General features: G+C 56.8%; 1 protein-coding gene and 1 non-coding gene across 6 annotated transcripts in view; both read left to right on the forward strand.

Annotated features, from left to right (window-relative positions):
- GRIP2 (glutamate receptor interacting protein 2) overlaps window positions 1-27,481 on the forward strand; it is a 103,878-nt gene that overhangs the window by 47,812 nt on the left and 28,585 nt on the right. For 4 of the 5 annotated variants that reach the window (XM_024983320.1, XM_059880137.1, XM_059880138.1 and 1 more), the window contains exons 2-9: window positions 18,100-18,180; window positions 18,652-18,787; window positions 20,054-20,199; window positions 20,858-20,944; window positions 21,879-21,954; window positions 23,231-23,376; window positions 26,435-26,582; window positions 26,693-26,862. In XM_024983320.1, the coding sequence (XP_024839088.1) occupies window positions 18,100-18,180; window positions 18,652-18,787; window positions 20,054-20,199; window positions 20,858-20,944; window positions 21,879-21,954; window positions 23,231-23,376; window positions 26,435-26,582; window positions 26,693-26,862 (990 nt within the window). Of the gene's footprint in view, window positions 1-9,507; window positions 9,555-18,099; window positions 18,181-18,651; window positions 18,788-20,053; window positions 20,200-20,857; window positions 20,945-21,878; window positions 21,955-23,230; window positions 23,377-26,434; window positions 26,583-26,692; window positions 26,863-27,481 lie in introns of those variants that run through there. The other variant, XM_005223155.5, reaches the window with a different exon arrangement.
- Window positions 20,682-20,749, forward strand: MIR2888-2 (microRNA mir-2888-2). Its single transcript, NR_036355.1, has one exon. It is a non-coding gene; the product is annotated as a microRNA mir-2888-2 (primary transcript).

Raw genomic sequence — 27,481 nt, forward strand, 5'->3', positions numbered from 1 at the left:
AATTCATGTCCATTGAGTTGGTGATGCCATCCAACCATCTCATCCTCTGTCGTCCCCTTCTCCTCCTGCCTTCAATCTTTCCCAGCATCGGGGTCTTTTCCAATGAGTCGACTCTTCGAATCAAGTGGTCAAAGTACTGGAGTTTCAGCTTCAGCATCAGTCCTTCCAATAAATATTCAGGGTTGACTTCCTTTAGGATTGACTGGTTGGAACTCCTTGGTGTTCAAGGGACTCTCAAGAGTCTTCTCCAGCACCACCGTTCGAGCATACTGGAAACCTACTGACCTGGGGGGAGAGCTTATCTTCCAGTTTCATATCTTTTTGCCTTTCCGTACTGTTCATGGGGTTTTCAAGGCAAGAATAGTGAAGTGGTTTGCCATTCCCTTCTCCAAAATTTGCCTTCCCAAAGTCTCTCCCTGCATGAGCTTGTACCACTAATGAGTCCACAACAGCAGGATTCTCTTTCAAATAGTCCACCAGGAGGACACAAAATAAGACCATCACACAAAGCCCTTTTGAGAATGTGTTGGGCTGAGATTAAGGCTTTGAAGTCAGACACCTGCCCCTGTCTCCTGCCCCTCTGGACTCCAGTTTCCTCATCTGTAAAAAGAGGTGATCGTGCCAGCCTCGTGGGCCTGAAGCCACTGGACGTTAGAAGCACAGTGACACTCACAGGGGATTGAAGAGCCTGGCCCCAGACTTCCTGGTGGTGTGGGGTGTCGATGGCCGCCCACTCTTTCCAGCCACACACCCAGGAGAGACCCTCAGGGTGGGAGGGAAGCTGGTGGGTCCCCACTGGAACCACATCCAGACTCTGAGCTCTGACTTCTCTTGCCAGGGTGACCTGGCTCCAGGCACGACCTATGAGTCTCTGCAGGCTGGTCCGGGGCAGGGCCCAGAGAAGCCATAGGGAAATAGGCTCCAGCTCAGGATAACAGAAGGACTCCCATCCTGACAGCCATTCAGAAATAGGGAGGGCTGCCTGTGTGGTGGTGAGCTCCCTGTTCGTGGAAGTATGCAAGCTCTCCCAGACAACAGAAAGGCTTTCCTCATGAGATTGAAGAGGGATGAATGATGGGTTTCTTTCCAATAGAGCAATCCAGAGGTTACTTATTTCTTAGTCATTCATCCAGTAAACCCTTATTTAGCTCTTACTTTGTATGAAGCCCAGCCCGGAGCACAGGGTCAAAATCAATAAGCAAGACAGTCCAGGGTCAGGTGAGCAAATGCACTGAAGGAAAGGCTGGGAGAGGGAAAAGAGGACCCACCTGGTGTGGTCAGGGCGGACTTCTTGGTGGAGGTGGCATTTAGGTTGGGCTCTAGGGATGCAGGGGGAAGGGAGTTCCAGGCAGAAGGAAGAGCCCATGTAAAGGACCCCGGGTGGGAGCACCTGACTCTGACGCTCTGACCCTCGGCCTGTCCTAGCAGGGAGCCTTGGCCAAGTCCCTTCCCCTCTCTGAACCTCAGTTTCCTCTCTGTAAGAGCGGAGCAGGAGTGCCCACATCCAAGGGCTCCTGAGGGGTTCTGTGAGGCCCTGCACTCAAAATGGCAAAGCTGTGTGTAGATGCCCTTTCTCTGGGGTGTTTACACAAGGACACAGAGGGCACGGCTTAATCCAGAGCGGGATGGTGGGAGTCCAGAGTTAGCCACAGGCTGAACCCACCTGCCTCTCCTCTTGGTGGCTGAGGGCACAGGAGGAGAGCTGCGCCTGCCCCTCCACAGCCTCATGGGTCACCAGCCCCAAGGGACGTCGCGGTCCTCTGGGTCCAGTTCTCTCCACGCTCGCCCTGCTCCCAACAGCTCGGTCACGTGGGAAGGCCCTCCACGTGTCCTCCTGCCAGCATCTCGTGGAGGGAGCTGAGGAGAGCCCTCCTTCCTCAGGTGTTATCCACAAGGTACCAGGATGCTCCATTCAATTCATTCTCTCCCTAAAGCAGGTCTCCGGCTATCAGGACTCAGCCCCTCGCCTGTCCAGCCCACCTGCTCCTGGGGGACCTCCAACCTCAGCCACGTGGGCTGGTGCCTCTCCCTACGATACTGCGTGCCTTCCCCCTCCCACCCTTTGCCCAGGCTGTCCCTCTGCCTGCAATGCCCTTCCTGGAGCATCTCGGAGGGTCTGGTTCCTGCGTCCCTTAAGGCTTAGCCTGGACACCGGCTCCACCAGGCAGCCTTCCCTGGTGCCTCCCTGAGCGGCCTGACTCTTTGGCCCCCTTTTGTTATATTTGGGCTCCTGGCGGGTCCTCATTGAGGGTGGTCCCTTCCACAAGAGACCCTGGTGTTCTGCATTACCTGTGATATTCTCGGCACAGAGTTGGTCCTGTGTGGGCGGCAGCTGGGCCTCGAACCTGCATCTCTTGACTCCCAGCCCAGGGCTCTCTGCAAGGCTGGACACGCGTGGGGGTTGGGGAGGGCACTGCCGTGGTGTCCTTGGCACTCCGAGATGAGGATGCGTGTTGCCTACCCATTTGTTTTCTGGTTTTGTTCAGGCAGCGAGTGGGCAGGTGGGCAGTCTGTGTGGTCCTGGTGGGGAGGGTGACTGAGGTCAGCCAAGGCTCCACCCTCACCCAGGGCTCTCTCAGCTCCCAGTTTGGTTGCTTTTCTAAGGAGCTGGGCTGACCCCATCCCTCCCTCCCTCTAAAACCTTCCGTGGCTCCCCAGTATCCTCAGGAGAGAGCTTCAGCTTCTTAACAAGCCATTCGAGGCATCTGTTTATTTTTTACTTTTAATCCCAGGCTTCAGCGGTTGAGCTAGATTCTTCAGTTCATAGCGCACTTGGTCCTGAGCCAGCCTGGCACCCGCTCTGGTTGCTTTATTTTTCCCTCCCTCGTGCCCTGCCTCTCTTCCCAGTTACCGTCCTGGAAACCTTCACTCTGTGAAGTAGATCTGTACTGCGTATGTGCCCTTGGGCACACGTTGCACTTTATGTGTGTTTGTAGTTTATAAATGATGTCACAGGGAAATCTCATGATCTTTCCTGCCTTCTCCCGGCCTCTTTTCTTCCCCTCTGTCCTCCTTCCCTTCTCCTCCTGCCATTTCCGCCTCTCCTTGCTCCCGTGAACTCGACACTATATTTCTAAACCCATCCCCGTGGCTGTGCCCGGGGTGTGGCCGTCGTGTTACGCGCCCCCTCCCCCAGAATGGAGATGCAGGTCATCTCCACAAATGGCGTTTACTGCTGCCCCTCAGGGTTGCTGTCCAGTCGCTCCGTCGCGTCCGACTCTTTGTGACCCCGTGGACGGCAGCATTCCAGGTTCCCCTGTCCTTCACCATCTCCCGGAGTTTACCCAAACTCATGTCCATCGAGTCGATGACGCCATCCAACCATCTCATCCTCTGTCGTCCCCTTCTCCTCCTGCCCTCAATGTTTCCCAGCATCAGAGTCTTTTCCAGTGAGTCGGCTCTTTGTGTCAGATGACCGAAGTATTGGAGCTTCAGCTTCAGCATCAGTCCGTCCAGTGAATATTCAGGACTGATTTCCTTTAGGATTGCCTGGTCCAAGGGACTCTCAAGAGTCTTCTCCAGCACCACAGTTCAAAAGCATCAATTCTTTGGCGCTCAGCGTTCTTCCTTTGACTGCGGAGGTTGCCTACCAGGGGGGAGGGTCTGGGTCTCTCCTGGCTGCCTCAGTTTACCCCGCTGCAGTGCCCCTGCCCCTCCGCCTCCCGGTGGGCACCAGTGTCTGCTCTCACCTGCATGTCTCATGTCCACCACCCTGAGGAGTCCAGTGGGAGAAGCACTGCCTCCCCCTCACCTCTCTGCTTGCCAGTGAGTCTGGCGGCTCTCGCACGCATTTGCGTTTCCTTGCACACATTTGGGATGTTTCCTTTAAGCTTGGCCCCCTTTCCGTTTTCTTCCTGTTTTGCATCGCGATGCATCCTGACTCCAGGTTTCGACCTCTCCCCTCCGCCCTCACCCCCTGGCAGGTCCCCAGACTCACACTGCTGGTCACGAGGAGGGAAGCGGGCTCAGAGCAGGAAGGGACTGGCCGGAGGCATGGAGAAAATTGGCTTCCCGGTCTCCTGCCCCTGAGGTGCCTGGCCCTTCCTGCTCTGGTCCCCCCATGCCATCTGCACCCTGGCAGCCCAGCCCCTCCGGCTGCTTTTTGGACACAAGTCAGATCACTCAGGACCCTGTTTAAACCTGCTGGTGCCTCCCTTGGCACCGCACTCAGAGCAGAATCCCGGCTCCCCTCCTCCTCCTGCTCCCCAGACAACCCACGCTCACCCCCGCAGCCACCCTGGCTCCTTCCCAACCTGTCTCAGCCTGGAGGCACCTCCTCCAGGGCCTCCCTGACCCCCGCCCGCCGCCTGTTATCCTGGCCCCTCAGCCCTTAGCACTGACTCCATCACTTACCTGTATTTGTGTGTTTCTCTCCTTTGGATGCTTACCTGGTGGCTCAGACGGTAAAGAATCTGCCTACAATGCGGGAGACCCAGATTCAATCCCTGGGCCGGGAAGATCCCCTGGTAGAAGGGAATGGCAACCTGCTCCAGTATTCTTGCCTGGAGAATCCCATGGGCCGAGGGGCCTGGCGGGCTACAGTCCATGGGGTCGCAGAGAGTCAGACACGACTGAGCGACTACACTTCTACTCCTTTGAGCTCTGTCCTTCCCCCAGAGCAGCAGCCCGAGAGGCAGGCTCCACACCTGCTTTGGCCTCTTGGAAACCTGGCGCCCAGCTCAGTGTCTGGAAGGCAGTGGGTGCTTTCGGGTGCCGAGTGACCAGAGAGGCAGGGCACGGCCATGTTCACCCTGACCACCTCCATGGGGCCTGCGCACCACAGTTTTCCAGGCGTTTTGTTTAGTCACTGAGTTTCTCAACAAAACCCCATGAGGACAGACAGCTTCATCATTCAGAGGAGGAGCCCAAGGCTCCAGGGACCCTACACGGTCATCACCCCGTGTTTCTCCTCCTGGAGAGAAGCCATTGCCGGTGTCTTGCATGGAGGCCGAGAGGGAGCCCCAAGGAGCTTCCCCGTTTGTGTCCGGGCCTGGACAATGGCCCCTTGGCCTGCCCTAGTCAGAGGACAGAGAGATCCTCCAGGAGCAGCAGCTTGGGGACCCCCCCACCCATTTCTCTTTCTTCCTGTGTCCGTGAGTGTGCATTTCTCAGGGGGGCCTGCAAGTGGGATGTTTGTGTAGATAGCATCAGCAGGGCCTGGGTGTAAATCCCACTTGGTCCTCGGACTCTGTGTGACTCAGAGCAAGTGGCTTCATCTCTTTGGGCCCCAGTTTCCTCACGTCCGAGGGATATGGATGAAACGAGAAGACAGGTGTAAAATGCTGAGGATGCGGCCGGGCGCAGAGCTTCTCCGTGAAGAGCCCGCTGCGGTTCCTCTCGCCTCCCGAGCCTCACCCTTCCCCGTCTCTGCACACAGCCTGCCGGAGCCCACCTTGCCCTCCAGGGCTGGAGGGAGGCTGGGGTGAAGGGCACTGGGGACCGGCAGGTGTCAGCCCGGGGGCCCACTCCCAGGCACAGCCCAGGTGTGGCTTTACCCCAGATCTTAGTGTCCCCATCTGTGAGATGGGGACGATAGTGCCCACTTACGGAATGTCTGAGAGAGGAGAGGGGAGTGATTGTCTTGGCCTGGCCCTAGGGGTAGTGTGAGGAGGGAGGGAGGGAGACCAGGAGGAAGAAGCAACAGAACAGCAATAAATGGTTTATCTCTTGTCCTCGGACCGCCATCTCTGCATCCTTCCCACCCAGACTTCATTTCCGGCCGTCATTCAGGGTGTCTGGCAGCTCAGGACATGATCTGTCTGCATGGTGATGACGAACCAGCCCTGGGGTCTGAGAGGAGGGACAGAGGCTGGGGTCCAAGCCCCACTCTGCTCTGGGGGAGGGGGATTGGGGGGGCTCCAACATTACCTTCTCTGGGTCTCTGTTTTCCCATTTGTGCAGCGTGGGGTCAGTTCCCACTCATGGAGATGAGGGGGTCACTGTCCCTGGGTAGGTGGGGGTCAGTGATGCCAGGGTCCTACACCGCATGGTACCCTCAGAGGCTTCGAGAATGCCCTGCAGGGAGGAGGTCAGGGCACTGGGCCGACCTCCTAAGGCCTCTGTGCCCTCGCTTGTCACCGGTGGGGACGCAGTTTGCACAGAAGTGATTTGCCCGGAATGACAAGGTCCTTGGGTGGCGGAGCTGGGGTTTGAACCTGGGTGCGCCTGGCCTGTGTGCTCAGCTACCTTGAAGTTCCCCTTCTCTGGCCTCATTCATCCAAGGCATTGGGATGAGACCCTTGCAAGAAAAGTGGGTTCATAAATGCTTCCTGAGTCTATATCTGGACTCCTAACCCTGGAGGGTGGGTGCTGTTATTATTCCCCTTGTGCAGCTAAGGAAGCTGAGGCCCAGAGAGCTTTGGACACATGCCCCAGGTCACACAGCAATCGATTCTTTGTCCCGTAAGAGCTGAGGACGTGGAGGTGTCAGGACCTCTCCTGGCCATGGAGGGACCGCTCGTCAGCTCAGTGGCCCTGCCTCCTTCCCCAGGCTGCCCAGTGCCCCTCCCGGGGCATCCGCAGTGATGGAAATGTAGAACACTCAAACCCTGTGCCCACGAGCGACTGGCGGCCCGGGCCCCTGCAGACCTGGCTTCTAGCCGCACGCACGCCCAGCAATCTGTGCCTCTTTTCCTCTGCTTCCCCGAGCTTCGGCCGCAGTGGACGAGAGGGCTCATCTCTGGGGCAGGGCCCCGCTGCAGTTTCCCCCGCTCCCAGGTCCCAGAAGGGGCCCTTGCTGCTCATCCCAGGGCCTCCCACCTCCTCCCTCGGGGGCCGGTGTTCTGTGTCTCAGGTCCTCGCAGAGCCTCTCGCACGCTTGCTCTTCAACCATCTATGGCTCCCACTGTCTGCAGGATGAAAGCCTGGCTCGTAACATAGCACTTCTTAAACTTCTTCCGCATCCTCTGGGGAGCCGGTTGAAATGCCGGGTCAGCAGCCCCGGGGAGCCCTGAGCGTCTGCCTTTCTTGGGGGGCTCCTGGTGGGGCCAGAGATACTGATGCTGCTGGTCCTCAGCCCACACCCAGAGGAGTGGCTGCCACTAGCCCTCGGTGGTCTGGCTCCATCTGTGTCTCCCGCCTGGTCTCCTCCTCCCTTGTCCCGTGGCACTGTGTTCACGGCACCGTCCTTTCCATCCTGCACATTCAGGCTCAAAGACACCTTCTTGGGGGACCCCCCTCATCTCACTCCCAAACCTCTTCACCTTGAGAGGCATCTAGCCGTGCCTTTAAGAACACACCTCTGGGACTTCCCTGGTGGCCCAATGGTTGAGACTCGTTGCTCCCCATACAGGGGGCCCCAGGTTCGGTCCCTGGTCGGGGAGCTAGATCCCACATACTGCAGCTAAGACCCAGCGCAGCCAAATAAAATAAAAAATAAAAGTACTGCATCTCTATGTTAAAGGAAAAGCAAACAAAAAAAAAGCAGTCTTCTGAAAAAAAAAAAAAGAACAGCCCTCTTAGGCGTATGCCTGGCTCTGCTGTTACAGCTGGGTGGCCTCGGGCAAGTCAGCTAACCTCTCTCTGTGCCAAATATTCACTGAAACCCTGCCTTGTTCCAGAATGGACCCACAGTTGCTTTCAAACCCACTTTTTGGATAAAGTGGAGTGAAACGTGCTTGGTGGGCTGGCAGGGACAGAGGGCAGTAGGAAGATGCTGGCCCTCGCTTGCTCTCCCATAACCCGTGGTGTGACCTTTCCGGCCGCTCCTCGTCCACGAGAGTAAATTCCAAAGGAGCCGCGAGAGAAACACGGCAAGGCTTCAGACCCTCAGTCTTAATCGCTCATTTAAATCCATGTGTTCGGAGAGCAAATATTTTCTTATGAAAGCGGGTAAATGGAACTCCAAAGCCTTGGGCACCATAGCGCCCTCCTCCCTGAAGGGGCTGTAAGTCGGGGCGGTGGAGGGGGAAGAGGATGAGGGTCTGTGAAGAGCTGTGCCCCTTCCTGCCTGGTGTGCAGCTGGGCTGCTCCAAGGTGGCTCTCGGTGCCCTGGGGATTGTCAGGCTCTTCATCGAGGGCCTTATCGTGACGGCTGCAGGGCATCGCGGGCCACACAGAGAGCCCACAGGCCCTCTCCCAGCAAACGCCTCCCAAATCAGGTTCCCTCTCCGACTCGGTGCTCACCCTCCCTCCCATGGCTGAGACCTTGGTATCTCTGTTTGACCTTTGACCTCACTGCAAGCCCAAGGCACCCTGCACCCTGGGACGTACCTGAAGTCACCAAACAGGAAGGCACCCTCGGGAGGTGGGCATCAGGCAAGGAACGTGACCTGTGGATCCAGGGGTGCAAGAGACACCCCCACACACACTCAGCATCCCAGTTTGTCCTGAAGGTGCCAGTAGGGTGGGGCTGGCAAGAGCCAGCACGGGCAGCCCAGGAATTGTGGGCTGGGTTCTGTGGTGGGCGTCCCTGCTGGGGAGGAACCTCAGATAAAGCCCCGGGCTCCCGGCCACGGGCTGTACCCTCCCATTTGCTGCAGGACCTGGGGACACTTGAGCCCCATTGTTCCCATGCATTGGAGCGCTTCCAGGGAGCCGAGACCTTGTCCATCTCTTTCTCTGCTCATTCAGCTGGCTGCAACATGCTGTTCAGTTCCAGGCTGTTGACACCCCGAGTCCCCATCCCCTATCCTTCTCCCAGCACCTCTGCGGTGTATGGCTCTCTGCCAGTACCAGTGTTGGTGGGTGGGGAGCAGGAACAGCTGGAGCGCTGGAGGGGAGCCCCAGGGGGCCATCAGGGTCGTCAGGGCCATCCTAGGCTGGTGCAGAGGAAGCCAGGAGGGTGCTGGCCCGAGGCCCAATGGGGGTTGGAGTTGTGACCAGCTGCCCCTGCTCATCAAGCCGGAACTTGCTCCGGGCTTGCTCTGTCTTCCCACATAGCTGGGGGATGCTCCGGCTAACAGGCTGGGCTCGTCTTTCCCACCTTTGGGCAGAGGAGACGGAGGCCTGGGAGAAGAAGCTGGAATGTCCGTGGAAGGGCCAAGGGGCTCCGAGGGTGAGGGTTTCTATACTGAGACACGCCCTGCAGACTCGCCCTGGCCTCGTTCAACGACTGCTTTTCCTCTGCCTTATGTCCTGGGAATCCCGTGCAAGATTCCACTAGCATCTGCTACTTAAAAAAAAAAGTTTGGCAGGCACTGTTCCCCTTTTCCGGGTGGAAACACTGAGTCTGGGGCGGGCAGCAGTCACTCCCCAAAGTCCCGGGACGCGTCAGGGGCAGAGTTGGCCCAGGGATCTGTCTGCCTGAGGGCCCTGGGGGCGGACTGCCATCTCCAGAGACCCCCTGCCCAGACTTGGACTGGGTGGCAGGGGGCTGAGGGGTGGGGAGGGGTGTTGAGCCCCGTCCAGGAATCAGCCGTGACGACAGCCGTGTCCCCTTTAAGCAGAGGGCCGCCCGCTGCAGTGGGTGGACATGTGCCCAGCCAGTGGGAGCCAGGAGCTCCCCTCCCACGGCCCCTCCCTGGGGAGGGCGAGGGAGGGAGCCGGTGGTGGCACCGGGGAGACAATAGCAGTCATGCTGTGTGGGTTCAGCCGGGAGACCCATGGAGAGGCGGGTGAGTAACGGACGGCAGGAGGGGCGAGGGGGCCTGAACTCACGGAGTCCTCTGGAACCGCTGCCCAGAGAGGGGCCAGGCCTGGGACGGCCACTTCCAGACCCCGCACGGGGAGGGTGGGCGGGGGCCGGACACCCAGCTGGTGGGCAGGTGGCAGGGCTGTCTGTTTGACCCGGCCCTGGGGGCCCGAGTCTGCTGGGCTGTCCTGCCCCAGCGCTCCGGCCTCCGGGGTGCACCAGTGGGGCATGTCCCGCCCGTGTGCCCCACGGGTGCTGTTGGAGAACTCCTGCCCTGGCTCAAGGCGCCCCTGACCTGCGGGGGCGACTGGTTGGTGGGAAGGAGGCGGGGTGGGCGGCAGGTATCGCTCAGCTGTCACACTCCTGGGTGGCCCCAGGGCTGGGACCCTGGGCGGGGCTCGGGGGCCACTAGCTCACCCTTCAGCTCGTGTCCTGAGCAGCCCCAGTGATGCCTTCCCATATTTGGCATACTCCTGGTGTCATCTCTGTACAACAGCTCCCAGGGTAGGGACTGTGGTCACAGTGGGGAAGCTGAGGGTCAGAGGGGCCCTCGGCTGCCCCCAAGACCCACAGGGCCGAGGCGGGCTTGGCACCCAGATCTCTCTTATAGCAGAGCTCCCTGCACCGTGCTTCCGAGGGCCCGGGAACTGAAGCTCTCGCCTCCCCCCACCCCGCCCCCCACAGGTGGCGGAGTTACCCCCAGGCCCCCAGATAATAATAATAATGCAAATAATAATAGTAGCTGACAGCTGTTGAGATTGGACTCTGTGCCAGATTCTTTTCAGCGCTGTCTGTGCTTTTTCTCATGGCGTCCTCACACCACAGTTAATCTCCCCATTTTATAGTTGGGGAAACCGAGGCAGGGCGGTGTTAAGTGACTTGTCCAGGGCTATGGCTGGGATTGACCCCCTGTGATCTGCCCTTGCCCCCTCCTGGAAACTCCACCCCTCTCTTGGCTTGGGCATATCTGTCTTCTCGACATCAGGCCCAAGAAGTGGGGATTACTTCGTCCTGCAGTGGTCGGAGCCACAAGGGTGGCAGTGCCCTGGAGACCTCACCTGGAACAACGCTGGGGAGATGTCTTCCCGCTCTTCTCCGTACTGTGGTCTCTGCCCTTGACCTGCCTGACCTTAGCCCCAGGCTCCTCACTGGCCTCCTGGGCCTCCCCTCTCCCACCCTCTCCATGCTGCTCTGGGACGGTTCTTTTTGCTGAAACTCAGATGTGGTCACAACTTCTTATCCTGGCATTCAAGGCCTTTCATGATCTCCCTGGCTTTTTCCTCTCTGAATATTTGGCTTCCTTGACACCCCCTCCCTTACGCCTGCGGACCCCACCGTGGTCTCCTCCCCGGGTCACATCGCTTCACGATCACCCCTGTCTCACTTGGTGTTGGCACTCAGGCTTCTTCTTAAAAGGAAAAGTCCCAGATGTGGCTTCAGGCACAGTGTGATCCAGGTGCTCAGTTAACATGATTAGGACCCCAGGTCTCTGCCTCTTCTCTGCCTCTTTTTAGGCAGGCTTTATTTCCAGGCAGACTCCTCTCCTTGAGGTGCCCAGGGGACCCCTAGTGCCTTTGAGGTTAAGGGTATTTCCAGCAAACGTCCCAGGGCTGGTTCCCATCAACCCAGCTTGGATCACGTGACCACCCACTGGGCCTCTGGCCACATGGCCTCTCTGGAGCCTGGGGCCAAAGGCAGCCAACAGGTGGCCAGTCCATGCACCCTCGGCATTTCTCAGAGCCGGCTGGGGCCCTGACCGGGCAGGCTGTGCTCAGGCAGGCTCCTCTGGGAGAGCCAGGCTGGGGCTTGGGGCCTGTGGGGCACAGTGCCCAGGGCCATTTCTCTTCCCCGATGGACTTTGCCAGCACAAGTCCTTTCTCAGGCCCATACCCTGCTGCTGCCGTCTTGGTGCTGGGAGCCTTATTCACCCCACGGACCCCGAGCCCTGCAGGAAGGGGTGTGTCCTGGACTGGGGTGCGCAGTTAGGCTTGAAAGCAGATTTGGGCAGGAAGCCCCACGCCCCACAGTGTGCACTCTCCTTTGACTGCCGGCCAGCCACAAAGCGGACTTTGTCCCAGCTGGGAGGCTCAGACAGGGTGCGTGTGCGTCGGGGTGGTGGGAGGGTCCTTCTGCCACGGCCTGAGCTGCCCACTCCTCCAGGCTGGCGGGGGGGGCCCTCACCAGAACCACCTGGATCCTCGGGCAGGCCTGACCTCGTCTTAGCCCAGCCTGACCTCGGGCAGGCCTGACCTCCTGCTTCTTAGCAGAGCCCTGGTCATGGGGGGGAACCCCCGGCGCCAGACCATGGAGGCCGAGGCCTCCAGACCCAGGGAGACTCGGGCTTGCCTCCTGCCTCTGTCTCTTCCTGACTCCATGACCTTGGACAACTCATTCCACCTCTTTGATCCCCATTCATCTAACCTGTAAGTGGGAATTGCGTTTCGAATGATTTACTGAGCATTTCCTGTGTGCCAGACTCTCCATACTGGAAATAGCAGTGGTTCAGGTGTGAATTCAAACAAGCTGCTTGGGGAAGATGAGAAGGTAAAGATTCCACAAGTCCTGAAGGAGGTGAGGAAGGGGGTTTTGTGGATGTTGGGGAAGGAGCATTCTGGGCAGAGGGAACAGCCAGTGCAAAGGCCCTGGGGTGCTGTGGAAGCTGGGTGTGGGACGACCATTGCACGGAGTGGAGTTGGCCCAGGACAGAGCTTCAGCAGGCGAGGTCAGGGAGGCCCAGGTCGGTCAGTTGTGGGCAGATCTTTTGCTTTGATTCTCTGCTGGGTGAACTGAGTCTTCACGGCTCCTATTGGTGAGCTGGTCTGGGGGTCGTGCACTCCGATATGGTGGGTTTCAGAGGGACGTGGGACAGCACAGGTCCAGAAGGCCACGGCCCCTCTTGAGCCTGTGCTCAGCCCCACGTGATGCCGGGGTCATCGTGGTCCCCTAGAGGGGGAACATGAGCCAGAGTGTGGGCTCAGGGTCCAGTACCGGGGGCCCCACATGCCTTGTGGAAGGGAGATTGCGGGGCTGGCAACCTCTCTGGTCATGTCCAGCCTGTGGGTGCCCGAGCCCTGACAGGGGGCTCTTGGGGGCGGGCGCTGCCTCCCCAGGCACCCCTCTTCTGGGGTCCGTTGCCCTCGTGTTTGGCGGGAAGGGGCAGAGCTGGTGATTAAGGATGTGGTCTGCTGGGGCCAGACAGACCAATTCCAGTCTGTCCTCTGCAGCTCCCCAGCTGAGTGGTCCCTCTGGGCTTCAGTCCCCTTGTCCGTAGAGGGGGATGCTCGCGAGCTCTCGGAGGAGTTGAATGCATCTGTGGCCAAGAGCTTGGAGCGGGCCAGGCGCCGGGCTGATCAGCTCCCGCTTCCTTTGTCAGGTTTTTTTTTTTTTCAGTCCTTGGCTCCAAGTGAAACAGGTGTCTGCCTTTTAAATCTATTAATAAATTTCTTTTTGTTTCTCTTAAAAACATGCGCTGAACAGAGCAAGGGTCACTCGTGGCTGAGCCAGTGACCTCTCCACGGCTTCTGGGGAGCCCTGTGAGCTGCGAGGGTTGGGGCTGTCCTCTGAGGTCAGCCCGCAGCTGGCTTTGCTGCTCCTCCATCCGGCTGTCTGCCCTGGTCTAGCCCGCCGGGGCCAGGGGGTGATCACTCGGTGGGTCAGGAGTGCCCAAAGGAGCCGAGGCTGCTGGCAGGAGGGCCGCAGGCATCACCCCCGAGTTGAGTCCCCTCAAGACCGTCGTGGAGCGAGGGGAGGAGGCAGGAGCGGCCCATGGCTATGCAACCCAGCAGCTGTATGGCCTTAGGCAGTTCCCATAACCTCTCTTTGCCTTGGTTTCCTCTTTGATAGCGTAGGAATGATCATGGCACCCACCCACCTGCGGATACTTGCTCAGACATTCAGTCGTGTCCGACTCTCGGTGACCCCACGGACCGTAGCCCGCCAGGCCCCTCTGTCCATGGGATTCTCCAGGCGATGATACTGGAGGGGTTGCCATGCCCTTCTCCAATGGATCTTCCCGACCTAGGGATCGAACTCACGTCTCATAGGTCTCGGCCATTGGCAGGCAGATTCTTTATTACAAGTGCCACCTGGGAAGCCCCATGTGAGGATAAAGTGGTAACAAGTTGCAGTTTCTTAGACTACAGCCTGGGTTCCAATCCTGGCCCTGCCCCTTGCTGTGGGAAGTCACCTAAGCTGTCGTGCCTCAGCCCACCACCCCCCACCCATCTGTCAAATGGGAATGGCGATTATCCCACCTCAGAAGGTGATGAGGATACATGACATAAAGCTCGTGAAGCCTCTAACACAGCACTGGCACTTAATCAGTAGGGACTGTTACCATTATTAATAGGAAAGTCTTTCTACTGAGGCGACAAGAAGGGCCACGGGGAGAACTTCACATGCGTCCTGGCTCCAGGCACCCCATAACCACACTGATTCCTCCCACCAGCCCGCGAGGTGGGCACCAGCATTGTGCCAAGACTTGGAGAGGCGAAGCGACACGTTCCAGACCGCTTAGCCAGTCGGCAGCAGGTTGAGGCTCCAGGGTCCATCCTTTGCGTCGAGCTGGCAATGGCTTCCGAGGTGGGGCCAAGCCAGCCAGGTTCGGCAGATCACTTGGCAGGGAGCAAGCCACAGCGGGTCACTCTGTGCACTGTTGTGGTTGGACCCAGAGGCGACTGGGAGCCCCCCTTCTCTCCATCGGCACTCGGGCCGGGCTGGCCCTGCTGGTGGCTTTCAGTCAAGCGGTCATTTTCTGTCCGGCCCAAGCTGAACCTCCCACCAGGGCCTCTATTTCCCAGTGGCCCCTCTCAGATGCTGAGTGCTCCCTCCTCGAGGCCTGCAGAGCCAAAGGTCAGCCATGCCCCATCCACAGCCCCCCTGCCCAGCCCCACGCCCCAGCCCCTCTCCCCTGCTTAGGCGGGACCCTGGCAAAGGCAGCCTGGCCGGGGGCTGACTTCCTTTCCCCTTTGTCAAAGCTCAATAGCTCCCTGGGGCCTCAGAGAAACGGAGATAATGAAGGCAAATGAGCACTGCTTTCAAGAGAAATGAAATAGAAGAGAAGCCCACCCACCCGGACTGCAGCCTGGGGCCTGGGGACCACGTGTAAAGTCTGTGTTCCGCCAGGCGTCTCTCCCTCCTGTCCCCCGCCACTTGCCCAGCCCGCTTGCTGAATGGGTTGGCATCACTGCGGAAATGAATTTCTCTCTGAAGCGAGTTCTTACAGGACAGATTGACTGAAGGCAAGAGCTCATAATTGCCCATTGCTGGAAGGAGGAGACAGGGGAAAAAAAAAAAAACACCCAGATAAAAATATCTCTGTTTTTTATGCACGTTTCCAGCTGAAAATTGGTGGGAAAGATGTTTTTGAAAAGCTTTCATCTCTAAGCATATAATTACCAGGTCCCAGAACAAAAAAGAGAGAGAGCCAAAGAGAGCAGGCGTGTTCTCTGAGGGAGCAGGACTGGGGTCTGAGCCCTCTGAGGGTTTTCCATAAATAAAATAATTCCCTCAAATTCTCCTGCCTGTGATGGGGGAGACACCCCCATTTCACAGAGAAATAGAGACTCGGGTCACACGGTTAACTAGTAATTCTGGCCCTGTCTTGGTTTTTGCTGTAAATGCCGCCTGTTTCCCCCTGACCTGAGGGGGGAAACTTGTGAAAGTGGGGGACGGTCCCCTCCGAGCAAGCATCAGTGAACATCATAGCGTTCCTTGTGGGTGCCTTTCTGAAAGTGGCAGGGGTCCGAAATATCCAGAAGCCCCTTACCTGGCAGCCAGCTGTCCTGAGTGGCCTCAGCTTCCCGGAGAACTCATCAAGGCCACACCCTAAAATGCATGTGCTTTCCCTGAAGAAGACTCTCTTGTCCTCGCTTATCGCCTGCTGACTGTCCGCACATAGTTGTATGCGTCTCGTTTGCATCGCGGGGTCAGATGCCTGACAGCCCAAAGCCAGCAGACGCCCCCTCCCCACACCCGCCCGGCCTAAGCCGTGACAAGCGTGCCGTCACAGCCCAGTTGGTGACATCGCAGGCACCACATCGTTCACTGGAGCAGAATTTGAATATTGGGGTGAGGAAAGCTCAGTGAGGTTGTGTTGACAAACCACAGAGACACCCCAGGAAACAGATCCTGTGCCCCAGAATCAGCCAGAACCCGCTGCCATTCCTCTCCATTGTTTGAGATTCTCCGGCTCTGAATTTGGCAAACTTGACTCTCTGCTTTCTTGTCCTTAGGAGATCTCCCCCTTCCCCTGTCTCCAGACTCCCAAACTTGGAGCCAGCAAACTTGAAGCAAAGTGAAAGTGTTTGTCGTTGAGTCGTGTCTGAGTCTTTGCGACCCCGTGGACTATAGCCCGTCAGGCTCCTCTGTCCATGGGATTCTCCAGGCAAGAAGACTGGAGTGGGTTGCCATGCCTTCCTTCCAGGAATCAGACCCGCATCTCTTAAGTCTCCTGCATTAGGCAGGCGAGTTCTTTTACCATGAGCACCCCCTGGGAAGCAAGCTTACCTCAGGTCTTCCCGGGGCAGCCCAGGAGAGAAGGATTTTCCAGTGACGGAATCTAATTTGCACGGAACAAGACATTTTAATTCCAGAATTGCCCACATTGAAATATCAGAGACGCTCACTGTCACGCAGTTGATAGAACCTGGTCTTTTTAATTTGATTAGCTCAGAAACGTCTTGTTGAATCTAAATGAAGTGCGAATGAGGGAACCGTAATACGAGGCATTATACTTAATGGGGTGTTGCCTGAATCCGTGGCTGAGAATGTGAACACGGGGCCTGGGGTTGCGTTGTGGTGAGCAAAGCGGCTGGGGGCTCACTCCAGGGGCCCTGGAAACGACTCTGGGCTTAACTGCGGTTTGATTTGTTACTTCCCACCTTCTGGCAAAGCCAAGGAAGCCTGTCCCTGGTCTGGAGAAACCGCTTCTCAATGGTTAGAGCTGCAGGTGGTGAAGGTTCTCAGGCTTCCTTAGTCCTGGGTTGAGCCCTGACCCCAGGCTGAACTTGACCCGGACCCAGCCTGAGCTTCACCCCTGATCTAAAGTTTGATTCTCAGTGAGGGGCTGAGTGGGGGTCGGGAGGCAGTGTTGCTCGCCTACAGGACAAGGCGGGTGTCTAGTCATTTCTGGCTGTGATGATGGCATGGAATGCTGCTGTCCTCTAGCGGCTAGAGGGCAGGGATGCTGCTGAATGTGGACATTCTCCAGGTAAGAATACTGGAGTGGGTCGCCATTCCCTTCTCCGGGGGATCTTCCTGACCCAGGGATTGAACCCAGGTCTCCTGCGTTGGCAGGCAGATTCTTTATCATCTGAGCCACTAGGGAAGCCCAGACATCGGTACAGCATCCGGCAGAAAAAGCATCAGGAGTGTTGTTGAGAAACCTGCCGTTTATTGAACCCCATTGTTTGCCTCTGACTGAGCCCGGAGCCCTGGCCAGACTGTGTCCTGATCTTGACCCCGGTTGACCCCATCTCTGGCTGAACACTAACCTGAGCCTCTCCCTTGTGAAAAGGATGTGGCTGGGATGGGATGGGATGGGATGGGATGTTTCTGCCCCTGCCCCAGCCCTCTCTCATCCCCCCTTCTGAAGTGTGGGAAGGGGGACGGTCCTGTGAGTGAGGCCTTGCGGAGGTCAGGGGGCCGGGGAGGGAGTGGCCTTCCCACAACTGGTGAGTGGTGAAGGCGGGTGCCGCACAGGGGGCTCCTGAGGGGCAGTGGGGGCGTGTGCAGACTTGGGTGAAGCCTATGTGCTCAGTCATGTCCAGCTCTTTGCAACCCCATGGACTGTAGCCCGCCAGGCTCCTCTGTCCATGGGGATTCTCCAGGCAAGAATACTGGAGTGGGCTGCCACTTCCTACTCCAGGGGCTCTTCCTGACCCAGGGATCGAATGTGCATCTCCTGTGTCTCCTGCACTGGCAGGCAGGCTCTTTAGCAAAAGCCTGGGGGGTTGTACAGGTCCCTGGAGGTGGGGAGGGGCGGCCCCAGGGGCAGCATGGGAGAGCCACCCTGCTTGAGGGTTTACCAGTTGACCTGACCCAGCTCTGTGCAGGACTAAGAAGGGACTTGGAGAGGGAATGTGGAAAAAAAAAAAAGAAGAAGAACCCAGTCCAGGGAACCTGGAACATGGGGTGGGCTGGACAACAGAGCCAGGCGTCTGGCTTTTTGCAGAAGCTACCTTGGCCGAGGGCTTTGTGACCGTGGGCACGAGTCGTCCCTCTCTGAGCCTCAGCTTCCTTCTCTGCACGTGGTATGATGGCTGTAGAGATGGCGAGTTGCTGCGTGGCAGAGAACCGCCCAGACTGTGGTGGGCGCCCCAAAGCGTGTTACTTGAGAGATGAGACAGCATTGCCCTTGCGGGGGAGAAGCCATGAGGCTCCCCCAGCACGTCCCGGGTGGGGCTGGAGGCAAGAAGGAACCACTCAGGGGCCGCATCCGCCAAGCAGAAGCTTGCCGAGGCAGGAGGGGTTTGCCTGATGGAAATGACCGCGCGGCTCAGGGCCTTCCCTCTGTTTGCCGCCTGCAGACAATGGGCCTTACACCAAAGGAGACAAGGACACCGGAGCAGCCGACGGGGCTCTGGCGCGCCGCCGGCAGAGCATCCCAGGTAAACAGCCTCCCGCCTTCCCCTTTCTCTCTGGAGGCACAGAGAGCTCCGGGCGGGGGTCAGACCGCCTCAGCTCTGCCGCTAACTCGCCCGGTGACCTTGTTGTTCAGTCGCTCCGTCGTGCCAACTCTTTGCTGTCCCCTGGACTGTGCCACGCCACGTTCCCCTGTCCTTCACCACCTCTTGGAGCTTGTCAGACTCCTGTCCATTGAGTCGGTGATGCCATCCAACCATCTCATCCTCTGTCGTCCCCTTCTCCTCCCCGCCTCAATCTTTCCCAGTATCAGGGTCTTTTCCAATGAGTTGGCTCTGTGACCTTAGACTAGTCCCTTAGCCTCTCTGATCCGTAAAAAGGAGATGAGTTCACCCAGCATCATGCATGCTGCTTACCAAGCATCTGTTTGGTTTGTCCTGGAGCCGGGGACTCAGAATTTGCCCCACACTGCCTGCTCACCCCCTCTCTGTTGGCAGAGGAGTTCCGAGGGGTCACCACGGTGGAGCTGACCAAGAAGGAGGGCAGCACGCTGGGCCTGACCATCTCTGGGGGCACCGACAAGGATGGGAAGCCCAGGGTCTCCAACCTGAGGCCTGGGGGACTTGCGGCCAGGTGAGAAGCCTGGGCTCAGTGGGTAGGGGATGGGCAGGAAGGGGGCCGGGCGGAGGGGTGGGGGTCCTGGGGCTTCTGCAGAGCAGTAAGGGCTGGGTGTCTGTGGAGGAAGGGCTAGAGGCCACTTCATTCCCTTTCCTCCGGAGCCAACCCGACCCCAGCACCCCACGCTCACTGGGCCCTCCAGGCCTTTTCACGCGCAGAACCCTCTGCCCAGAAGGCCCCTTCCCTAGACACCCTCCTCCTCTCATTGTGTGTCCAACTCTGTGCAACCCCATGGACTGCAGCCCACCAGGCTCCTCTGTTCATGGGATTCTCCAGGGAAGGATACTGGAGTGGGTTGCTATGCCCTCCTCCAGGGGCTCCACCCGACCCAGGGACTGAACCCGGGTCTCTTACACAGGCAGGCAGATTCCTTACCGCTGAGCCACCAGGGAAGCCCAGAGACCCTCCTGGCAAATTCCTATTCCTCCCTTCTCACTGCCTCTGGCAAGCCCTCCCCAGGCCCCAGGCTGAAGCGCCACTCTGCTTGGCTGGCACTTCCGCACACACTGCCTGCATTTTCGTACTGTTTACTTTACCTCGGGGGCTCCCTGGACCATGGAAGTAAAAGTCGATCAGTCGTGTCCAACTCTTTGCGACTCCATGGACTATACAGTCCATGGAATTCTCCAGGCCAGAATGCTGGAGTGGGTAGCCTTTCCCTTCTCCAGGGGATCTTCCCAACCCAGGGATCGAACCCAGGTCTCCCACATTGCAGGTGGATTCTTTACCTGTTGAGTCACAAGGGAAGCAAGAACACTGGAGTGGGTAGCTTATCCCTTTTCCAGTGGATCTTTCCGACCCAGGAATCGAACCAGGGTCTCCTGCGTTGCAGGCAGATTCAGGTCCATGAAAACTGGGAGTTAGCCTCTGTATTACTGCCCCTCTGGGCCCCGGAAGAGCGTTAAGGGATAGCAAGCACTGACATCTGGCCACTCTGTAGAGCTCTGTGAGGGTGACGCCCCCGCAGGAGGGAAAGCAGGCCGGCTAGCATCGATGGGGGGTGGTGGGGAGAAGGCCAGGCCTGCGTGTCCCCCAGATCCAGGGTAGGATCCGCACTTTCCTGCTCACCCGCCGTGTGGCCCTGGACCAGGCCTGCCCTCTCTGAGCCTCAGTTTCCACACCTGTAAGATGGGGCCGCAGAGACCCCCAGGATTCAGTGGGCGGGGAGGATGTGCACGCCAGCGTGTCAGCCGGCGCGTGCACTGGCCTTCTCTCTCCCAGGAGTGACCTGCTGAACGTGGGCGACTACATCCGGTCAGTGAACGGGATCCACCTGACCAGGCTCCGCCACGATGAGATCATCACCCTACTGAAGAACGTGGGCGAGCGCGTGGTGCTGGAGGTGGAGTTTGAGCTGCCCCCGCCCGGTGGGTGCCCTCGGGCCGGGAACCCCCTCCACTGCCTTGGTCGTGGGGGGACGCGGCTGCCTCCCCACCAGCACCCGGGTGGGCAGGACCTGGGGACTGGCCACAGACCGCCAGGCCGCACCCGGGGCTTTGCTGCAAATGCAGTGCGCTGTCACCAGGAGGCGGCAGGGCCTGCTTGTAACACCCTTGTCGTACTTGGTTTCCAGATGCTTCTTTGGGGGGAAGGTTTTAGGAATGTCTCTGAGTACATAGGTCCCCGCCCTTCCCGTGCTGCACCGAGTACAGTGGCCTGGGGTGCTTTAGCTCAGCTCTGAATTTCCAAAGTTGGTCTGAAGTCTTGAAATCTGAATAACTGTCTGGAATTGAGCTCGGGCCTAAGACTGCCAGCCCTGGACTCAGGCTTGAGTCCTGCTGTTGTCTCTGTGAGAGCCCGGGCCGGCCCTGTCCCTTCTCTAAGTGGAGGACTGAGTGGGCTTCAGGGGGGAGGGTGCCTCTAAGCCTCACTTGTCCTGCCTGTCAAATGGGGTGGGGTGGGGGGGTTGGCCTTTCCTGTAGTATCTGCGACTGGTGACCCGCCTGTCCTGGAACGAACTCTGGGGACGGCTGCCAGCTCGGTGATGCGACCCAAGGACTCAGGAGGGTCTCCATTTCTCCCCAGCCCCCGAGAACAACCCAGGGATCGTTTCAAAGACAGTGGATGTCTCCCTCCTCAAGGAGGGCAATAGCTTTGGCTTTGTCCTCAGAGGTCAGTGTAAGAGTCACCTTTGGGGTCAAGGGACGGGAAGGCTAATGCCAATTCTGTGTGTTTTGCTTTGCTCTGATGAATTATAATATATTTATATTTAAATTTAGATAAATAAATATATATTTAAATTTAAATAAACTTAAATTTAAATAAATAAACATGTTTATATTAAAATAAACATAAGTTTATTAAAATAAATTCATTTTTATATTTAAATAAATACATATATTTTATATTTAAATTTATATTTATACTTAAATTTATATTTATACTTAAATAAATTTATATTTATTAATATATTTACATTTTATAATTATATATTAATATAATTTATATTTAGATTTATATTTAAATATATTTACAAATATGTAATTGATATATCTTTATGATATATCTATATTATATTTATCAACTATAATTTATATTTTAAATATAGCTTATATTTATATAACTATATATAATAATGTTTATATTTATATATTTATTTGCAGTTATATTTATATGTTTATATAAATATATTTATATTTATATAATCTTTTTCTGAACTTTAAGAACCAGGATCATTAAATCAAGTATTAGATGGAAAACTTGGCCAACCAAGTGTGCATGATTGAGGAAGTGAAAGGGAAAAGTTGTAACAGAAAGTTAAGTTCGGAGCTCCCTAGCAACCAGGGAGAAAAGGGAAACTGGATGAGACTGCAGGAGAGAAAGCAAGCTGTTTAATCAAGAGAGGACTTTGGTTTTATTCCCTACTTTCCGTCCCACTTCTGGATGGGATTTAGAGCCCATGTCTCATAGGAGGGGCAGGGAACAGCAGGGACAGAGTCCTGGAGCAGAGGGGATGAAGGAAGCCTGCTTAAGGTCTGGGTCGGGGCCTCCGGGCACCAGGCAGCGATGGGTGGATGACTGCAGTTTCTTGTCAAATTCTGTCCAGGAGGTGCCCATGAAGACGGGCACAAGTCCCGCCCACTTGTCCTGACCTACGTGCGGCCCGGCGGCCCTGCCGACAGGTGAGCCTGAGCTGGGGGGAGCTTACAGCCTCGGCCTGCACCACCCTCGCCCAGCTCCCCTGGGACGAAGGTCCAGACGGGGGACACCCCCGGCCAGCGTCACTCAGCAGCTTGTTGGTGGAGCCAGCCCTAAGTCCCACATGAGGGGGGCCCCGAGCTCTTTCTTCCCAAGATCCTGCTGTCTGCGGGGTGGAGAGCTTTGGTGTGGTGTTGTTGCCTCTTCCCTGGCCTTCGTTTTCCCATCTGTGGAATGGACCCAATAGTGGAGCCCCGCAGAGCTGATGCGAGGGCTGTGGGGCTTGGTGACGGGCGTCACTGTGGCCCTCAGTGACACAGCCTCCCCAGTCCTGGCCACACTGCCGGCTGGCCCTGCCCGGGGCCTGCTCAGAAGCTCCAGGAGGAGAGAAGGTGAGGGAGGAACACGCCCAGCTCCCAGCTCCTGGCCCCCCGACCTCCCGAAGGGCAATTCCTGGCCATTTTAAGAAAAGCCTGGAATGGCCTCCTCAGAAATCTAAACCCGTCCTTGGGGCCTGTGATGAGCTATTCATAGAACCACCCAGAATAGCCTTGGCCACCTGTTGGGGCAGGCATTCCAGAGCTGGGATATGACCCAGGCCAAGGCGAACCCCCTTGGGCCGTACCCCTGGGACCCAGCGGAATTCCTTCCCAGGCATGTTTGTCACCAGGCCAGAGTCACTGCTGAGACCCAGGGAGGGGCCCTGGCGGGCGCCCTGTGTGCAGACAGCTCCAAGCCTCCAGACGGCCCGCCCCTGGTGCTGGGCGGCCCTGGCAGGGCTGGGACCCCGGTAAGGCCCTGGAGGTGACCTCAAAGGGCATCTCCAGCTCAGCCGCTGGAGGGCTGACCTGGGACTGTGAATTTCGTAAGCACTAATTGGTGCTGGGAAAGACTGAAGGCGGGAGGAGAAGGGGACGACAGAGGATGAGATGGTTGGACAGTATCACCGACTCGATAGACATGAGTTTGGGTAAACTCTGGGAGTTGGTGATGGACAGGGAGGCCTGGTGTGCTGCAGTCCGACAAAGAGTCAGACACGACTGAGTGACTGAACTGACCTGAACTGAATTGGGGCGGGGGGTGTCGTCGCTGACCCGACCTCCGTCAGTTCTTCGGCTTCTTCCACATGCCCTCCTGGTTTGTTCACCCACGCGTGCTGTCCCTCATCCGTTCTGCCCCTGTCTCCTTCCTCCGATCCCTGCCCTCCATCTGTTCTCTCGCTCGCTGGACGAGGCGGCATGACCTGGCCCTTCCCCACAGGGAGGGCTCCTTGAAGGTGGGGGACAGACTGCTCAGCGTTGACGGGATCCCGCTGCAGGGGGCCAGCCATGCCACTGCCCTGGCCACGCTGCGGCAGTGCAGCCACGAGGCGCTCTTCCAGGTGGAGTACGACGTGACCATTCCGGGTGAGTTGTGGCCTGAGGGCTCGGGCTGCAGCGAGAAGAGGCCCCGGGGTGGAGGGCAGGGAGTGGGGGGCACACATCCCCATCACTGCAAGGGCTGTGTGACCCTGGCCTGGTCGCAGCCTCTCTGGGCCCCTCTGGGTGGTACACGTTCTGCCAGGCACCAGGGATCCATCTGAGAACAACACAGATGAGGTCTCTGTTCCCATGGGGCTGACATTCTGGTGGGGAGAAATGGATCATGGATGGGATAAGTCATATATAGAGTGTGTCAGAGGATGATCAGTTTAGTTCAGTTCAGTTCAGTCGCTCAGTCGTGTCCGACTCTTTGCGACCCCATGAATCGCAGCACGCCAGGCCTCCCTGTCCATCACCAACTCCCGGAGTTCACTCAGACTCACGTCCATTGAATCGGTGATGCCATCCAGCCATCTCATCCTCTGTCGTCCCCTTCTCCTCCTGCCCCCAATCCCTCCCAGCATCAGAGTCTTTTCCAATGAGTCAACTCTTCGCATGAGGTGGCCAAAGTACTGGAGTTTCAGCTTTAGCATCATTCCTTCCAAAGAAATCCCAGGGCTGATCTCCTTCAGAATGGACTGGTTGGATCTCCTTGCAGTCCAAGGGACTCTCAAGAGTCTTCTCCAACACCACAGTTCAAAAGCATCAATTCTTCGGCGCTCAGCTTTCTTCACAGTACAACTCTCACATCCATACATGACCACTGGAAAAACCATAGCCTTGACTAGACAGACCTTTGTTGGCAAAGTAATGTCTCTGCTTTTGAATATGCTATCTAGGTTGGTCATAACTTTCCTTCCAAGGAGTAAGCGTCTTTTAATTTCATGGCTGCAGTCACCATCTGCAGTGATTTTGGAGCCCCAAAAAATAAAGTCTGACACTGTTTCCACTGTTTCTCCATCTATTTGCCATGAAGTGATGGGACCAGATGCCATGATCTTCGTTTTCTGAATATTGAGCTTTAAGCCAACTTTTTCACTCTCCACTTTCACTTTCATCAAGAGGCTTTTGAATTCCTCTTCACTTTCTGCCACAAGGGTGGTGTCATCTGCATATCTGAGGTTATTGATATTTCTCCCAGCAATTTTGATTCCAGCTTGTGCTTCTTCCAGTCCAGCGTTTCTCATGATGTACTCTGCATAGAAGTTAAATAAGCAGGGTGACAATATACAGCCTTGACGTACTCCTTTTCCTATCTGGAACCAGTCTGTTGTTCCATGTCCAGTTCTAACTGTTGCTTCCTGACCTGCATACGGATTTCTCAAGAGGCAGGTCAGGTGGTCTGGGATTCCCATCTCTTTCAGAATTTTCCACAGTTTATTGTGATCCACACAGTCAAAGGCTTTGGCATAGTCAATAAAGCAGAAATAGATGTTTTTCTGGAACTCTCTTGCTTTTTCCATGATCCAGCAGATGTTGGCAATTTGATCTCTGGTTCTTCTGCCTTTTCTAAAACCAGCTTGAACATCAGGAAGTTCACGGTTCACGTATTGCTGAAGCCTGGCTTGGAGAGTTTTGAGCATTACTTTACTAGCGTGTGAGATGAGTGCAATTGTGCGGTAGTTTGAGCATTCTTTGGCATTGCCTTTCTTTGGGATTGGAATGAACACTGACCTTTTCTAGTCTTGTGGCCACTGCTGAGTTTTCCAAATTTGCTGGCATATTGAGTGCAGCACTTTCACAGCATCATCTTTCAGGATTTGAAATAGCTCAACTGGAATTCCATCACCTCCACTAGCTTTGTTTGTAGTGATACTTTCTAAGGCCCACTTGACTTCACATTCCAGGATGTCCAGCTCTAGGTCAGTGATCACACCATCGCACAGCTACAGCTCCTTGGATGTGGGGTTGGTCCTCCCGGCCGCCGCCCCTGACCTCGGACGCAGGGTAACTCCTCTCGGCTGCTGCCCCTGACCTCGGACTTGGGTAGCTCTTCTCAGCCATTCCTGCGCCGTTGCAGCCTGGCACTCTTGGCTGCTGCCCCTGACCTCGGACATGGGGTAACTCCTCTTGGCCGCCGCCCTTTGGGCATGGGGTCCTCCCGGCTTCTGCCCCTGACCTCAGACGTGGGGTAGGAGGGCCTAGAGGAGCTATCCCATGTTGAAGGTCAGGAAGGGCGGCGGTGAAGAGATACCCCACGCCCAAGGTAAGAGAAACCCAAATAAGACGGTAGGTATTGCAAGAGGTCATCAGAGGGCAGACACACTGAAACTGTACTCACAGAGGATGATAAGTGTGCAAAAAAAAAAAAAAAAAAAATCAGGGAGAGAGATGGGGAAGGCTAGGAGATACTTTGTAACCTGTGGCCGTGCAGGTGGGCGAAAAGTGATGGTGGCTGGACCAGGGGCTGAGTGGGGGTGTAGAGAGGAGTTAGATCTGGGAAAGATGATGAAGCTCTGCTGGCCTGGTTTGCTGAGGTTTCGACACGTGGGTGGGAAAAAGAGTGGAAAAAGCCGGGTTTTGTTTTCCAGCCACTGGGTGGGTGCACGGGGTGCTGTTTTCTGAGATGGGGAAGGCTGGTAGTGAAATCCCACAGTTCAGTGTATACAGTAGGCTCTTGATGCTTGAGTGCTCAGTCGCTGCCATCATGTCTGACTCTTTGTGACTCCATGGACGGTAGCCCGCCAGGCTCCTCTGTCCATGGGATTCTCCAGGCAAGAATACCGGAGTGGGTTGTCATGCCCTCCTGCAGGGGATCTTCCTGACCCAGGGATCAAACCCACGTCTCTTTATGTCTCCTGCATTGGCAGGCGGATTCTTTACCACTAGCACCATCTGGGAAGCCCAGGCTCTCAATATATGTGAGCAAATTAGTACTGTTCAGCAAAGCCTTGGGGTCAGAGCCTCTCTGAAACCTGAATTCCTGCCCCTCCTCTGCCACCGAGAGGCCATGTGAACTTGGACGAGGCCTTTGCCTCCAGGCGCCTCAGTTTTCTTGTTTGTAAAGTGGATGCACTGATCCCTACCTGACAGAATTAAGCTGAGACGGAGGAAGGTGCTGAATTATTTGCATCTCAAACTCTTCTTTCCTTCCATGTATCAGATACGGTGGCCAACGCTTCAGGGCCCTTAATAGTGGAAATCACCAAGACTCCAGGGTCAGCCTTGGGGATCTCCCTCACCACCGGCTCCCACCGGAACAAGCCCGTCATCACCATCGACCGCATCAAGCCGGCCAGCGTGGTGGACAGGTGGGGCACCTGCTGGGAGCTGCCGTGGTGTGTGTTGGGGGGGTGCAGGGGGAGAATCGTCTGGAGCTGTCTGGCTGTACCCTTTCCCCTTTGCTCCCTGACCTGGCCAGGAGCGGGGCCCTGCATGCCGGAGACCACATCCTGTCCATCGACGGTACCAGCACTGAACACTGCTCGCTGCTTGAAGCCACCAAGCTCCTGGCCAGCGTGTCGGAGAAAGTGCGGCTGGAGATCCTGCCTGCGCCCCAGAGCCGGCGGCCCCTCAAGCCGTCAGAGGCAGGTGAGTCCCCTGCAGACCTCAGGGCTCAACCCTAAGGGCAAGGGGCAGGCTAGCATTTAGCGGAACAAATGTCCAGTCCCACAGGGACGCTCAAAGTGTCAAGTGCAGCAGCTAAGGGTGGGGAGATAGGGCAGATAAATAACTTGGGTGTTTAAATGGCAACCCACTCCAGTATTCTTGCCTGGAAAATCCCATGGATGGAGGAGCCTGGTGGGCTACAGTCCATGGGGTCACAAAGAGTCAGACAGGATTGAGCAACAAACACTTTCATACTTTCTGATCTGACAGTTTGCTGGCGTGGATACCCCCAAAGCTAGATCCATCACTGGTCGCATTAATAGAAGTATGAGGGCTGGAACAAGGGAGGGGATAGTCCTTCTGTGCCCTGTGCTACTCAGAATTTGGACCCGTGGGCTCACCCCAGGGCCCTCAGCAGGTCCAGAGGAGGCAGCCAGGCAGTCAGGAGGGCCTAGAGCCACCCCTGTGAGTCCCTCAGATGTCCCAGCATCTGTTCTCCCACCCGCTGCTGTGCTGCTGGGGCTTCCCAGGGGTCATCTGGGTACACCCCCGTGACACGTCTACAAGGTCAGTATGGAGGCTCTGAGGGTCTGAGCAGTGC

This window comes from Bos taurus, chromosome 22 (assembly GCF_002263795.3).
Source record: "Bos taurus isolate L1 Dominette 01449 registration number 42190680 breed Hereford chromosome 22, ARS-UCD2.0, whole genome shotgun sequence".
Lineage (NCBI taxonomy): Eukaryota > Metazoa > Chordata > Mammalia > Artiodactyla > Bovidae > Bos > Bos taurus.